General features: G+C 43.1%; 1 protein-coding gene, 1 long non-coding RNA gene and 1 pseudogene across 9 annotated transcripts in view; all 3 read right to left on the bottom strand.

Moving 5' to 3' along the window:
- Positions 1-16,635, bottom strand: part of LOC131588644 (class I histocompatibility antigen, F10 alpha chain-like) — a 196,718-nt pseudogene that overhangs the window by 89,172 nt on the left and 90,911 nt on the right.
- Positions 1-16,635, bottom strand: part of LOC131588649 (uncharacterized) — a 131,956-nt gene that overhangs the window by 77,959 nt on the left and 37,362 nt on the right. The gene's annotated exons all lie outside the window — the stretch shown is intronic.
- Positions 1-16,635, bottom strand: part of LOC131588547 (gastrula zinc finger protein XlCGF9.1-like) — a 64,682-nt gene that overhangs the window by 26,365 nt on the left and 21,682 nt on the right. For 2 of the 8 annotated variants that reach the window (XM_058857475.1, XM_058857473.1), the window contains exons 2-3: positions 7,410-7,541; positions 4,494-7,109 (exon numbers count right to left, since the gene is read on the bottom strand). The exons of 1 other annotated variant lie outside the window; for it this stretch is intronic. In XM_058857475.1, coding sequence (XP_058713458.1) covers positions 6,422-7,081 — 660 coding nt within the window. In that variant the 5' untranslated portion in view covers positions 7,082-7,109; positions 7,410-7,541 and the 3' untranslated portion in view covers positions 4,494-6,421. 5 more of the 8 variants (XM_058857477.1, XM_058857471.1, XM_058857472.1 and 2 more) reach the window with 4 other exon arrangements.

Here is a 16,635-nt window from a genome sequence, read left to right as displayed (position 1 = left end):
TACAAGTTGGTCAGGCAAAATCTTCAAAGGGTTAGGGTGTAATGTGAGTTCATGGATTAAATCTATCATTGAGAGTGGGATAATCTTACTAATTGTATTCTTAGCAATTTGGTTAGTTTACAGCATCTTCAAGGGAGAAATATGGAAGAAAATGTCCTGGAACCAGAAAATAATAAAGGCACTGATGTGAGATCCACACCCACCATCTTTTGGTTCTCCAGTTCGTGACAACATCCAGGACAGCGCTTACATCAATCAAGGATTCGAAGAACACCAAGTATAAACTCAGAAACAAAGGACTGTATCAAGTGAAAACATTTGCACTTAGAGTGAAGTGAAAATGCTTTCAAAGGGGGGAATGATAGTAAAAGGTTTTGAAATCATAGAAAATTCAGGGACATAGAAAGAAAGTTAGGTTTGGAAAGCCCTGGGAAAAGTAGGCTCTGGGAAATGTTAGGCCTTGTGCTTGCTAAAGATCAGGTCAAACTGCACCTGTGTAATCAGTAGATGATAAATGATACAATTGTTAGATATGAATAGATATAATTATTGTTTAAAGAACATGAGGAACAAAGGGGGCTGGGGGGGATCACGAGAAATCCATGCTTGAGTAAAATCAATGTATACAATAGAACAATGTCAGTTTAATAATTAATATGTAAGTTATATAAGGATAGAGTATAAAAACATGTTCAACTCAAAACCTAGGGGGTCAGATTAGGTTATGTGTACCCCTGACACCCAGATCTCTTCAATAAAGCACCTTCATATAATCATTCCGTGATTATGTGTGTTCCTGAACACTAACAATTTCATCAGATTTTACTGGAATTTTGTGGGACTTTCTGTGAAATTTTGTGGGATATTGAGGAGATTTAGGGAATTTTGTGGAAATTTTTCTGGAATTTTGTGCAACTTTGTGGTGATTTTGTGGGATGTTTCTGGAATTTGGTAGGGTTTTGAGAATATTTAGGGAATTTTGTAGGATTTTTCTGGAATTTTGTGGGATATTTCTGGAATTTTGTGGAAATTGGACGGGATTTTCTGGGATGTTTTTGGAATTTGGTGACATTTTTAAGAATTTGTGGAATTTTTATAGAATTTTGTGGGATTTTTCCTTAGATTGTATGGAAATTTGTGGAGATTTTGTGGGATGTTTCTGGAATTTGGTAGGGTTATGAGAAGATTTAGGGAATTTTATGGATTTTTTTCTGGAATTTTGTGGGATTTTGAGAAAATGTAAAGAATTTTGTGGTGTGTTTCTGGAAATTTGTGTGATTTCTTTGGAATGTTGTGGAATTGCCTGGAGTTTTGTAGGATTTTGAGGCGACTTGAGGGATTCTGTGGGATGTTTCTAGAAGTTTTGGGATTATTTTGGAATGTTGTGGGGTTTTTCAGGAATTTTGTGGGATTTTGAGGAGATTTGAAGAATTTTGAGATATTTTTCAGGAATTTTGTGGGATTTTTTTTAACTTTGTGGGATGTTTCTGGAATCACGTGGGAGTTTTGCGGGATTTTGGGGAGACTTGAAGAATTTGGAGGGCTTTTTCGTAGATTTTGTGGAAATTTGTGGAGATTTTGTGGGATGTTTCAAAAATTTGATAGGGTTTTGAGAAGATTTAAGGATTTTTTTAGGGATTTTGCTGCAATTTTGTGGGATTTTTTTGGAATGTTGTGGGATTTTTCTGGAATTTTGTGGGATATTGAGGAGACTTGAAGAATTTTGAAAGATGTTTCTGGTATTTTGTGGAAATCGGAGGAGATTTTGTGGGATATTTCTGGAATTTGGTAGGGTTTTGAGAAGATATGAGGAATTCTGTGGGATTTTTTTTAATTTTGTGGGATTCTTCTGGAATTTTGTGGGATATTGAAGAGATTTTGTGGGATGTTTCTGCAATGTGGTAAAGTTTTGAGAAGATTTAGGGAATTTTTTGGGATTTTTTTGGAATGTTTTGGAATTTTCTGGAATATTGTGGGATTTTGAGGAGACTTGAAGAATTTTTGGGGATTTTTCTGGAATTTTGTGGAAATTTGAGAAGATTTTGTGGGTTTTTTTTTAGAATTAGGTAAAGTGAGAAGATTTAGAGAATTCTGTGGGATTTTTTTGAAATGTTGTGTAATTTCTCTTGAATTTAATGGGATTTACTAAAATTTTGAGGGATTTTTCTTCGATTTTGTGGAAATTAGTGGAGATTTTGTGGGATGTTTCTGGAATTTGGTAAAGTTTTGAAAAGATTTAGGGAATTTTGTGGGAGTTTTCTGCCATTTTGTGGGATTTTTTCCTTAAATTTTGTGGAATGTTTCTGGAATTTCGTGGGGGTTTTGTGGAATATTGAGGGATTTTGAGGAGACTTGAAGAATTTGGAGGGCTTTTTCTTAGATGTTGTGGAAATTTGTGGAGATTTTGTGGGATGTTTCTGGAATTTGGTAGGGTTTTGAGAAGTTTCAGGGGATTTTGTGGGATTTTTCTGCCATTTTGTGGGATTTTTTTCGGAATGTTGTGGGATTTTTCTGGAATTTTGAGGGATATTGAGACTTGAAGAATTTTGAGGGATATTTCTGGAATTTTGTGGAAATTGGAGGAGATTTTGTGGGATATTTCTGGAATTTGGTAGAGTTTTGAGAAGATGTAGGGAATTTTGTAGGATTTTTCTGGAATTTTGTGGATGTTTCTGAAATTTTGTGGATTGCTGAGGTTTTGTCGTGGTTTTAAGCTAGTAACAAAAAACTACTTATTTCTTGCTAGAGATATGGATTAAAATAAGAGCAAAACAGGCTTAAAACTGAAAAGGAATAAAGACAGTTTATTAACAAACTACTAGAATAAGAATACCAAAATAAACTTTCAGAGAACCCTTTTACTTTTCACTACTTGATCATTTCTTTGTACACATAACAACATAGAGACAAAAAATTTAGAATCTTGGTGGTCAAAAACAGTCTCAATTTCTAATCTTTTCATCAGTCTCCGCAGAGAAACAGAAGTCTCTTTCTGCTAATCTAGGGAGTTTCTAGAGTCTACTCCTCCCATTGTACACTCTTCTGAGGTGTGCAGGGGTCATTTTAAGTCCTGGGATGCCATTTTTAAGGATAAGTAATTCAAAGGTAGAAATCTTCTTCATTTCTCTCTGTGAGCCCTCCTGGAAAACAGCCATCTCTCTGGCTCTTTCAAAGCTTCAAAATCTTCACTTCACTCCTAAGTTCCAGCAACTCACAGTTGTCACAACTACTTTTTCCTAAAGTCCACACTTTGAATACTCTATTCCTCCCATACTCTAGTCATGAATTAAAGGAGTCTTTAAACTACTGTCCATCTCTATAGCTGTAACAGAAAGACTTTTCAGCAACAAGCATCTCCTTTTCTCTCTTTCTTATTTAAACTTAACTCTTTTCTTCACTGTTTTTGGTGGTTTTATGATGTCTTACATGTTAATTGTCTCTCTCTGACTTTTCTAAGAAAAAGGAGTAATCTGTTTGTTTATTCAGGTAGTAAAAGAATTAAAAGTTTTAAGAAAGCTGCAAAGGTTCGTAGTGTCAGGTTTCAGTCTAACAGCAGACCTTGAAAACTAAACAAAAGTGTTAAGCTCGGCTTTTTCTCTCCTCCTCCCCCCCCATCCCTGCGGCCTTGTCCCGGGCCTGGGAGGGGGGGGGGAAACCAACACAGAGCTTGTTACCTCTCAAACGCCGGAAACCAGAAAGAGAACGAGACAGCTTTGAGTATACTTCTTAAGGGGGTGTTTACAAGTTGAATTCACTTTTTAATGGTCAGATCTGCTGTCAATTCTTGGAAATGGCTGATAATTGGTCAGGAAGAAAAACTCCCATCAGTCACCAGTAGCTTCAACTTCCTCTTTTTTTTCACTCGGTCTTAAAGGTGAAGCTAACCCATGACAGTTTTTTTTTGATGTTTCTGGAATTTTGAGGGATTATTTTGGAACGTTATGGAAATTGGAGAAGATTTTTTGGTTTCTGGAATTTGGTGACATTTTTAAGAATGTTGTGGAATTTTTGCGGAATTTTTGTAGAATTTTGTGGGATTCTGAGGAGACTTGAAGAATTTTGAGGGATTTTTCTGGAATTTTGTGGAAATTGGAATGGATTTTGTGGGATGTTTTTGATATTTGGTAGGGTTTTGAGAAGTTTTAGGGATTTTTATGGGGTGTTTCTGGAATTTCATGGGGGTTTTGTGAAGTTTTAGGGAATTCTGTGGGAGTTTTCTGGAATTTTGTGGGATTTTTCTAGAATTTTGTTGAATGTTTCTGGAATTTCGTGGGGGTTTTGTGGAATTTTGAGGGATATTGAGGAGACATTGCTGTGGTTTTAAAGCAGCAACTAAAAATCACTAGAAAACTTACTTATTTCTTGCTGTGAGATATGGATTAGAACAAGAGCAAAACAGGCTTAAAACTTAAATGGAATAAAGAAAGTTTATTAACAAAAACTACAAGAAGAAGAAACCAGAATAAAACTTCCAGAACAACCCTTTTCTCCCCCACTACCCAACCATTCCCTTGTTTACATGACAACATAGAGACAAAAAAACTTCGGAACTTTGGTGTTTAAAACAGTCCCAATTCCTGCTAGAGTCTTTTCATCAGTCTTTGTAGAGAAACAGAAGTCTTCTTCTGCTAATCTATGGAGTTTTTCACAAGAAAACAATTTTTCTTCATAGCTTTATATTTCTCTGATGCCAGCTGCTCACAAATCTGCCATCAGTTGTCTCCTCCCATTTCCCATCACTCTGAGGTGTGTTATGGGTCATGAGTCTAGGGATGTCATTTTTAAGGATGAGTTATTCAAAGGCAAAAGTTCTCTTTATCTGTTTTTGTGAGTCCCCCTGGAAACAGAAGTTTTCTTTTTGCTTCTTAAAAGCCACAAACCTTCAACTATTACTTCTCCCCCTCTGTTCCAGCATCTCACAGTGTCACAACTACTTCATCATTTGCTCAAAATCCACACTTGGAAACACTCCATTCCTCCCAATATACTCTGTCATGAATTAAAGGAGTTTTTTCAGAACACTACTGTCCATCTCCATAGCTTTAACAGAAAAATATTTCAGCTTAATTAAAGCATCTCCTTATTCTCTACCTCCTCTGAAGTTTAATTCTTTTCTTTACTGTCTCTGATAGTTTATAAAGTCTCTTTACATGTTGATTACTCTCTTTTTCTCTCTCTGGATAAAAGGATTAATCTGCAAGTCTCATCTGGGTAACGAAAAGGTTAAAATCTTGCCCAGGCTTTGTAGATGGTTCTGTGATCTCTGCCGGAGCAGCGGCTGGAGTTGTCTGCGATGGAAGATTCTTCATGGCTGCTCTGGAGAGTGTGGTCACTGTCTCAGCCCGCCGCAGGTCAAGAGCTTTTTCTTTCGTTACTCGGCAGTCTCTGGTGAATTCAGTCACGGCAAAAAAAACTGCAGCCGAGGCAGGGACCGGCCTGGCCCAGCCAGAGCCCGGGGCAAGCCCCGCAGGCCCCATCTCCCAGCCGGGAGCCGCGGCAGGCCCAGCCCAGCCCCTGCCCGGGCCGCATGGGCTGGGCAGGGGACGGGAAGCCAGCTAAAGCTTTCACAGCCAGGAAAACAAAGAAAAAAAGAGAGCTCTGGCTTTACATCTTAAGGGGGTGTTCACAAGTTGATCTCACTTTTCAATGGTCAAAACTGCTGTCCATTCTTAGAAATGACCGATAATTGGTCGGGAGAAAAGACTCTCATCAGCCACCAGCAGCTTCAACTTCCTTAGCTCTCAAAGCTATCTTAAAGGTAAAGTCACCCCATGACAGTCCCTCAATGTTCTCACCCGTGTCTTATTTCAATGTCTTTATTTTTACCCCAAAATTAGATATTTTTAAGGAAAGAAGAGAAAAGAAAATTAAGGCCAAAACAAAAGGATTTCTTTGTGCTGGCTGAGCATCCCTGTAACTGAGTGGGAGGGAAGAAGCTTTCTGGAGGGGTTTCCACCCCACTGTCTCCAAAACCTTGATCTTTGCCCCACTTCATCACCATTTGGCTGAGGAAGACACCCTTGGGCAATAGGAAATCAAAGCTGTGCAATCAGTGAGGTTGGAAAAGACTTCCAAGACCATCCAGTATTCCTTGATGCCACCAAAACAGAGGATTGAATGCAAAAGATTTTCTGGGATTGAAAGTCAACAAATCTGCCCCCCACAAGGAATTCCATTGTTGGTCTGCGTCCCAATGGATGTTCCTGCCCCAGTGTTCATCCAGGTGCCCACAGGGAGCCAGGAAGATGTGGAGTCTCCCAGCCAGGTGTCTTCCCAACACGGATCACCAGGACCATGGATCACCAGGGCTCTGCCCAACGGGGGTCACTGGGGATCATCCAACGCTGATCCTCCCATGGGGGATGGAGCTGGAGCAGCGCACGAAGCTCTTCCCACACTCGGGGCACTCACAGGGATTCCCTTACTGGTGACTCCGTTGGTGTCGGGACAAGTGAGAGCTGGTGGAGAAGCTCTTCCCACACTGGGGACACTTGTAGGGCCTCTCCCCAGTGTGGATGCGCCGGTGACTGACAAGGGTGGAGTTGCGGTTGAAGCTCTTCCCGCAGTCGGGGCAGCGGAAGGGCCTCTCGTCTGTGTGAATCCGCTCATGTAGGAGGACATGGGAGGTGGTCCGAAACCTCTTACCACACTCGGGACACTCGTAGGGCCTCTCTCCAGTGTGGATGCGCTGGTGTGCCCTCAGGTCAGAGCTCCACCCAAAGCTCTTCCCACATTCAAAGCAGGTGTAGGGTCGTTCCCCTGTGTGGCTCCTCCGGTGTTTCATCAGGTCAGAGATAGTTCTGAAGCTCTTCCCACATTCCCCACACTCATAGGGCTTTTCCCCAGTGTGGATCCTCTGGTGTTTCCGAAGGTCGGAGCCCTGGCTGAAGCTCTTCCCACATTCCAAGCACTTGTGGGGCATCTCCCCACCATGAGGCTTCACCCCCAGCTCTGAGCTCTGGCTGGATCTCTGGCCGTGTTCCTGGCACTGGGGGGATCTTTCCTCCTTGCAGCTCCCTGGACTGGGTTTGCAGCCTCTCCTTGTGCGGCATTTCCAGCGTTTTTCCTCTTCCTGCTCCATCTGGACACGGTTTGGTCACGTAAAATTCCTGTTTGGGGGGAAATAAACAACAGGAGAGCACCTTGGACTGGGGGTTCCTCCTTGCCCAAGTTCATCTCAGAAAATCATTGGGCATCTTGTGTCTGTAAGAGTCTCTAAAACACCAACATTCAGCCCAAACAAGAAAACACAGATCCAAAACTAATCAAACAAGATCCAGCCAAAACCCCCAGCAGAATAGAAATGTTCAGCCCTCACAAGAAATCAAAGCACCAACATTTAGCCCGATAAAGCTTAGAAACACCAAGATTCAGCCCCAAGAAAATCATGGATCCCCCTCCCCAGTCACCTGCTGCATGTGGGGAGGCAATGTTCCTGCGGTGGGGGAACTGAAGATTCAGGGATGAACTTGGTGCTGCTTCCTCTTCCTACTCCTCCTCTTCCTGAGTCCCTACTCTACCTCACACTCCTCCTCCTCCTCCTGCAAAACCTCAGGTACATATTTTGACCATTTTGTTCATCAGCCCTACTTCTCCTTCCCTTCTCCTCCTGCCCCCAGGCCCAGCACCCACTGCCACCTCCCTCTTCCCCCCCAGTCCCACAGCATCCCACCGCAGGGGCACGGATGGAGCTGGGCCAGCTCGGCCTGGGGCAGCGCTGGGCTCTCGGCCGCTTCCGCCCGCACTCGCTCCCCACTGCAGCCGCTCCCGCCACCACAGCGCGGGGGGGCCCGGCCTTGGCGCTCCCCCCTCCCACCTCCCCAAATTCCCCTCAAGGGGGGCGCCAAGGCCCGGGGGGGAGGGGCGCAGCTGGGCTCCAGCTGGGGAACGCTGGCAGCTGCGGCTCTGCCTGGACACTGATGAGTCATCAGCGCCGCGCGCTCTGATTGGCTCAGCCCTGACTGAGCCCTGCGCCTGCACCAAGGGGGGACACCCTGCTCCAGGGGGGATGGCCCCAAAACGGGGGAACCCCAGCAAAGGAACAACAACAAAGGCTCTTTACAAACTGATCCCGTGAAACTCATTGCACATGGGGCCAGGGACATGAACATAAGGAAGTGATAGGAGGAGCCATCAGCTGCACAAAATGTTATTAATTGATGACACAGACTGCTGCTCAGCCAAGGTTCTGCTTTATAAATTCATGAACTTCCAGAAGAACAACAAAGACTTAACACAGCCATCAATATCGTTAGCTAAACAAAATTATACCTAAAAGGGTTCATATTAAGTGGTATTGGGCAGTGTGTATATCTCCAGTACTTCAGCCAATGGGGAAAGGGAGAGGGAGATGTGGCCAAGAAAATAAGGATGAAAAGGAGGCTGTGTCTGCCAACAACTGGAGAGACCCCATGGGAAATGGCCTATGGCCTCTGTGGGCAGCTGAGGTCCGGCAGTCGGAACATATCGGGATGTACGGAAAGATGGAATCACTCCCCTCCTCAATAGTTTATGGTAATTACTCCCATAATTAGCCAATGGCACCTAGCTGTGATGAAAGCAGATGGGAGTCACACTGTGAACCCAGGTTATAAAGTGTCAAATTCTTCACCAATAAACGCCATTTTGCCATCTGTCACATTGGTGTTTTGTGCAGATGGACCGAGTGACCTGGGATTGGTCACCATGCCATCCCTGAACCAGGTCACCATGCCTTTAAAGGCAACAAAGTGGTGCCGAAACCCGGGAATCAAATCCAGAAAGCGGGAATCGCCTGGACGGGGGGTGACGGGTGGAGCGGCGGGCAAGGATCCTGACAAGGATCCAGTGGTCTGTGCCCACAGTGGAGCTGTGGGGCCGGGCCGGGGCTGTGGGGCAGCCGGGACTCAGCGCCGGGCGCTGCCTGACCCCAGCACCCCCCGGGCAGGGCCGGCAGTGGCCCCCGGCCCCCAGGAGGCTGCGGGACGCCCCGGCCGCTGCCCGGCCCCGTGGAGCTGCCGGCCCTGCCCGCTGGGGGGGCCGCCTTTGGACACTGCGGCAGGACACGGACCGGCTCTGGGATACGGGCTGGGGAGGGGAGCCTCAGCACAGCCAGCACAAGGAAGGAACAGCTCAGAAATGGGGATTAGACCTGCAAGGATACAGATGATCTTTTAAGCATTTTGTGCTGGGTCCCTGCAGAAAGGAAGGATTTTGCAGAAAGCTCAGCAGCTGCCACACGATGAGCACCCACAGGCACTGAGGGGGGCTCCAGCAGGGCCACAAGAAGCCCCTGCAGCACTTGCTCACAAAGGCTCAGCAGCTGAATGCAGCAAGGGATGAGCAAAAGGCCAAGCTGAAGGCAAAGTCCATGGCACAGTTCCTACAGCCCCTGAGGGATCAAGCCCAGGGCCCAAGGGGGCCCCAGCACCCAGGGGACACCCTCGGCCACAAGCACATGCCACAGGCATTGCCCTCCTGGCCAGGGGACAGCCCACCCAAACAGCCCCTGGCAAGGAATCAGCCTTCCAGCTGCAGGGCACAAGGACACTGCAAGCACAGACAGGAGCACCCTCAGCACGAGCAAGTCCAGCCCTTGATGGACACGGATTCTTAGCGCTCTCACAGCTCCCATTACACCAGGGACCCACCACACTGCAGCCCTTGGGAACATCCAGGGTGGCTCTGGATCCAGAGGAGACCTTTCCTGATGGACACAGGGGCCTCTCCATCCACTCAGAATCTTACACTTAAGGGGGATAAATTGTTAGGGAATATTTTAATAATTAAGGCACTAAGAGGGAAAGATGAGTGGGTGTACTCTATTCAGCCACTATTAGCAGATGTGAGGGATGGGTTTGAAATGCAGGAGCTTTTATTTGCTCACAATTGTGATTGTAATTTACTGGGAAGGGATTTGATGGCTAAATGGGGAATGCCAATTAATGTTGCAAAAGGTGATACAGAGGCTGGTTCTGTTCTACCTCTGGGTCAAATGTCTGGCAGAGCCTAGGCTGAAGTGAACCCACAAGTGTGGGCAGCCCCAGGGAAATTGGCAAAATTAGATATGGAGCCTCTCCAAATTTCCCTGAAGCAACCAGGACAAGAGGTGTTGAAAAGCAATCCCCTGTTCCAAGGGAGGGAAGGAAGGGCTCACAGCCTGTCTCTGAGTCCTGCTCAAGGCACGGCTTGGGGAGCCAGGGATGGCTCCCTAGAATGCTCCTGTCCTGCCAAACAAGAAATCCAATGGAATCCACAGAATGCTGCAGGACCCAAGAATAAGAAATGAGATGATGAAACCGAGGCACCCCACACTCTCAGATCCTTACACCATCCTGAACCAGGGGCCCTCCTCACACTGCTGTCATTCACAACTTGATGCAAAAGATGCTTTCTGGGGATCTGCCCACTTCCAGAGGATGCAAACTGAATTCTGCCTTGGGCTGGCAACAAGAGGTAGAAGGGAAAATGCTCAAGACATGGACGGTCCTTCTGCAGGGATGCACGGAAGCACCGGCCTGATTGGGGCAAGCCTTGCAGGAAATATCAAAGGAATCAATCTCACCCCCAGAGACTGGCTTAATGCAGGATGTGGATGACTTGATCCAGTCAGAAAAACAAGAAGAGGTAGAGGAAGCCTCTGTGAAATGGCTTCATTTTCAGGCTAAAAAGCAGCTTTGAGTATCTGAAAAGGAAAGGGCAAATGATAGTGTTAGCGTTCTGTTGCTATATTTTATATATTAGTAAAGGCCTGTATGCACAAACCAGCCTTTGAAATAAGTCGTGATATTAAGGGCTAAAGTCCTTGAAACCTTCATGCAGAAGAGAGTAAAGCAAAACAATATCCCTGTGTGTAAGAGAAAAAATGTAAACTGTGTGTGTTAGCCAATAGTAGCTTGTTCTGCCTGCAGACCCTGTAGAACCCTATAAAAGGTGTGCTAAAGATGGAAATAAACGGCATTCACAATTACTTCTGTGAAGACTGGTGAACAGCTCGGGGGTCCTTCAATATTTGGCGCTCCGACCAGAGACACCCCTGCGGGCAGAGGGGTTTTGGAGTCAGTGGAGTGGATCTGGGCATTAATCGTCGAGGGCTCGGATCGGCACCAGATAGGCAGCCTGAGCGCGGTGAGACGCGGTGCGGTAGGACGTGGAAAGTCAGGCTGCTGGGGGGGGGCCAGGTAGGCAAGAGCATGATAGAAGGCTCGCAACCTTCCACCTTGCGGGGTGCCGTCGGCATGGAGACAGAATTTGCGGTGGCGAAAAAACTGCTTCTCAGCATCCTCGTTAAATGAGGCGAAGCAGCCCAGGAAAAGGACCTGGATATGCTCATTATATGGGCTAATTGTCTTGGGCATTTGCAGTGCTCACTGCTTCTTGCGGTACAAGAACGGACTGATATATATCGGCTCTGATACGGGAAACGGCAATCACGGAAAAGAGCAAGGACACTGTGTTTCTCGGTCGAACTTGGCAGATTGTAATTAATACCCTAAAAAACAGAAAAATGAGATATGCTGAGGCTGTGAGCCCTGTAATTCTACCTGCATCACAGCGGCAGATGCCTTTACCTCCCACTGCTGGGCAAGTACTCCTATCATGCTGCCCTTGGAGAGAGGGAGGGAGAGTTAGGGAGAAGAAAATAATGAGAAAAAAAGTTCCACAGCGAACACTGAAACAACGAACAGAATCTGTTCAGTTACGGCAGGATGTGATACATCCAGAACTATTTGCTTCATTTTTGGAGTCACTTTTAGCACTACAACCTTATTTAAGTTCCATCTTTACCACCCTGGAAGAAAAGAAGCCGGATTTGGACTGGTTTCCACCCGAACCAGGGGGACATGAGGGAGCGAGGTGGGCGCAGAGAACAAAGGCACCCTGGGGGTAGAAGCAGTGCAAGAAAAGTTCCAAGGCAACTCTGAACAATTACAGAAACAGCTGAGCAGAAACAGATAGCTCAGACAGCTTCAAAGAGAGACAAAATAGTCAAAAAATCTCAAACTATATGGTATCTAGTTCAAAATTCATCCTTGTAATTAGAAGCTGATAAACTGCAATGATCGCCGTTGTTAGCACCTGGCCGTGAGAGACTTTTCGTGTAAAATCGCCTGCTTTTGCAAAATCGTGTCCCTTTTTCCTCTATCAGCAAACAAGAGTGATTGAGAGAAAAAACTGCATTTGTTAAAGTTAACTTTGTGAGGCTTTTTTTTTCTTTCTCTCCATTTTTCCTCGCTGCAAGACTATGTGGAGAATGTGCAGCAGCGGCAGGGCAGGCGGTTGACCCCCCCGCTCCCTCTCTGGGAGGGGGGCACTGAGATGGTGCCTGGTTTGTTGCAGAGTCATGATTTACTGGGTTTTCAAAATGTTTTTATATACCATTGTAGAGTTAATTTTGTGTTTTAAGTAATTATGAGTTTATGCAATTGCAGTTTTTAGGATTTTACTACAGAAATTATTGTGGTTCTTTAAAAGTTAAGAAAAGAAAAAAAAAAAAAAAGTGTTTAAGGTGAATACTAGCAGCAGAAGTTGCCTTGCAATAATTGGTCTTAGAACCTAAGGTTAAAATATGGTGTGATTTACAGCTTCTAGGAAAACCTTCTTCCAATTAGTGTTATCTATAGAAGAGATTTGTGGTTTAAAAAAAAAAAAAATTAGTTAAGAGAACTTTACTGCACAAGACAAAGCTAAGTTAAAGTATATATTATCTATTTGCTTGTTTTTTCCACAATTTTAATAAGGGAATTTTAATGTGAGTTCTTTTGTTATATAAAACACATATAACTGCATATATACCAATTTGGATTTTAGATTTTAGATTAAGAATTGGACTTAATGTTTTTGAAAAGTGCTATAAAAGCTGGATGGCAACCTACCAAATCCCATGTTGTTGTGGTTTTTCTCTAGAAAAACTGCACTTTAAAATCCTAACCAATTTAAGCATATACTAGGCAAATTTCTATTATGAATAAGTATTTTTAGTAACATTTGCAGTTATTGTGGGTTATTCTCAAAGCTAGATGACATAGAATTGTGATGTGTTTGCTACATCTTTATAATCTTTATAGTGAATCCATGTTATTGTTATATTGTGTTTAAAAGGTATATATTAAACTTTTAGCTGCTTTTTTGTAGTAACAGAATAAGATTAAGTTATGTTTTTATTTAATATAGATTAAGTGTTAATAGAATTAAGGATAGTCAAGTTTTATAATGTTTAGGCTTGAATGTTTTTAAATTTTCTAACTTAGATATTCTTTTAAGGTTAAGTTTATTATTTCCTTTTGTCATATGTAATTATTGTTTGGTTTAGATATTGTTTAATTTAAATTGTTTTATGTTTTCTTGGAGACACTTGTTTAAACTGCAAAGTATAGTTGTTTTCCTAGAGTGAGGAGGACGGCCACAGCTGAGACAGCTGTGATGGAACACTGGTGAACACCTGCTTGTGGATAGAAGTGAATGCAGTCTGTGACACCCTTGACTTCATTGGGAGTTCTATTGGTTGTTGCAATCTCTGCAGGTTTTGTTTGTTATAGTTTTCTTATTTTTCAGTGTTTCCAGAATTTTAAGAAGATGTACCATTGCTGAGGATCAGCTGCCATGGGAGAGGTTTCAGATTAAACCAACTGCTGCATGGTTTAATTGGTCTGGTACCTAAGGCTTCTGATCATTTGCTTTGTACAAATGCATTTTAACAGTTTGCTATGCTGTAAGCATCTCATAGCTGCTACTATTGAGAACCTTGTTTTAGAAATGAGTTAAGAGGCATCTTTCCAGTTTAAAGCCAGGCCCTGGCCAAGCCTTGACTTTACCTGGACAGAATGTTTGCCAGCAGATCCAGATGTTTTCTGTACCAAATCAGTATTTGAGTCACTTTTTGACTCAACAATTTGACCCTATTAATATGACAGCTGGATCAATTTTGAAGTGGGCTTGGAGAATCATTTTCCGGAGGTGATTACCCAGTCCTTCACTGATTTTTTGTTTCTGTTTGTTTGCTAACTATGGGATGCTAGTGCAGTGTTTTAGTAATTAATAGCAGTTTTATATTATATACCCTATTAATAATGTTTAAGATTCAATTGATTTTTAACTAGTATAAGTTCTTATTAATTGTGTATATGGTTTTGTGTTGCTGTTGATGCTTATAACAGAAGTACATCTCATTTTTATTTTTTTTTAAGAAAAACGGGGGAAATGGATGCCCCACAAGCATTTAATTAGTGTAATTCATTAACTTCAAGGAGAGAAGTGTCTGTGTTTTGTTGGCAGGTTCAAAAAGGTCACCTGTCCATCTGATCAGACTGTGTGCCTCTGAACACACGAGATCCAGTGAACAGAGAAGTCATCACACAGCCTTGGTACTCCAGACATGGATCAGAAGTGGACCTGTCAGGACACAGTTGTGTCTGAACACTATATAGACAGCTGCCAACAGAGATTCTATGTTGTTATTATGATGTTGTGTCTCTACCAATTTTCAGGTATCCTTCGTTTTAAGATTTAGAAGGATCTGAAGAACAACTTGAACATCAAAGCCCTCAGTCACCGATCAACTGCCAGCTGACATCACGAGAGCAGTGAACATTCCAGGACTGAATCGTGCTGGAGAAATTCTGTAGAAGATCTAAGAAGAGACTCCATTAAACTGTATATAAAGCAAACTGTAGTTGTGTGTTTACCCTTTCAGCAAATTGCTTTCACGCTTAGACTACATATATACCAAAGCACCTGTGTTAAAAGTAGTTAGATATTAGTTTAAGTGTTTAGCTTGTGTAGTAATTGTTATGTTAGTATAAAGTATAAGCATTCCCCCTTCAAGAGGTAGTGTAAGCATCTTTGAAAGTTCATTTAACGATCGAAGTTCTAGCTGTGAGTTTGCAAATATGGTGTCATTTACATGGTAAAATGCTTATGGTAATTGTGTTGTGTATAGTCGTGACCAACTGTCTGCTAACTAACATCCAAAATGACAGAACATATGGGTCACTCTGGCACACTTAACAGGCCAAAGGTCAATGTGTTTGAGCCTAGCCACCCCTGGAGATCCTTTCGCACCTGTCTCGTAGGAGTCCCTGAATGGGATCCTCAAGCATTTAAAGGTTTAATTAGTAATGAGACTCAACTGAATCGACTGCCAATGTTGCAAGAGTGCAGTCGCACTGTTGGCTTCACATTAAGACAACTTGAAGCCTGTTAGCAAGCAAAAATTACCAAAGTTCTTAATGTTACCATAGAACCTTCAGAAGAATTAGATTTGTTAAGTTCCACCAATACCTCAGGTGGATAGATAATGTTTGAACCCCCGACAAAAAGTCATTCTAACAAAGTAATGCGGCACTAGGCTGCAGTCAACCCTATAGCTGATCTCGTTACTACCACTGAAAGTAAAGCCTTTATTCGTGGTGCAATCTCACAGGACAATTACCAAAGCGATTACCTAGTTCCATATTCCTAATCTGTGGAGATAGAGCATGGAATTAGATTCCTGCTAATCCACATAGAAGACCCTGTTATCTTGGGAAACTCACTTTGTTCCACCCAAGCTTACATCAATTCTTGAATGTAGCTAGCAAAATAAAGAAAATCAAACAGTCAAAGCGAAGCCTGAATGAATTAAAGTTTAGCCACCCTAAAAAGGCTCGCTTGCTGGACTAGGAAAGAATTAAACTTAACATCCACAATGTTAAGTGAGCTTTCAGCCGATGTGAGTAGTGTATATCATGCAGTACTATGAAATCAAGTTGCAATTGACTTTTTGCTCTTAGCACAAGGACATGGTTGTGGAGAGTTTGAAGGCATGTGCTGCTTGGATCTTACTGATCATTCAGCTTCCATCCATGAGCAACTACAACAGCTATAGGATGGGTGGCATGCCCTGAAGGAAGATAGTGATCCCATCGGAAGTTGGTTCGCCAGCTGGGGCATCACTGGATGGTCGAGGTCTCTTGTGCTAGAAGGGGGACGGACTTTACTTACAGTGTTAATTGAGATGACAGTCTAAGTTGTATGTTATCTTATCCAAAGCCTGGTTTGTGCAAAAAGAGAAAGGGGGAATTGTTGCTATATTTTATATATTAGTAAAGGCCTGTATGCACAAACCAGCCTTTGAAATAAGTTGTGATATTAAGGGCTAAAGTCCTTGAAACCTTCATGCAGAAGAGAGAGTAAAGCAAAACAATATCCCTGTGTGTAAGAGAAAAAATGTAAACTGTGTGTGTTAGCCAATAGTAGCTTGCTCTGCCTGCAGACCCTGTAGAACCCTGTAAAAGGTGTGCTAAAGATAGAAATAAACGGCATTCACAATTACTTCTGTGAAGACTGGTGAACAGCTCGGGGGTCCTTCAATAGCGTTCAGGAACACAGAATCACAAATGATTATATGCAGGTGCTTTATTAAAAAGCTCTGCGTGTCAGGGGTACACATAACCAATTCTGACCCGATTTGGTTTTGAGTTGAACATGTTTTATACTCTATCGTTATACAACTTACATATTAATTATTTAACTTACATTGTTCTATTGTAAGCATTGTTTTTACCCAAGCATGGATTTCTCATTATTCCCCCCAAACCCCTAACATCGTTCCTCATGTTCTTTAAACAATAATTGTATCTAAACACATCTAACAATGGTATCACTTATCATATACTG

Source organism: Poecile atricapillus, chromosome 26 (genome assembly GCF_030490865.1).
Source record: "Poecile atricapillus isolate bPoeAtr1 chromosome 26, bPoeAtr1.hap1, whole genome shotgun sequence".
In the NCBI taxonomy this organism is placed as follows: domain Eukaryota; kingdom Metazoa; phylum Chordata; class Aves; order Passeriformes; family Paridae; genus Poecile; species Poecile atricapillus.
This window is presented reverse-complemented; position numbering and strand designations above follow the sequence as displayed.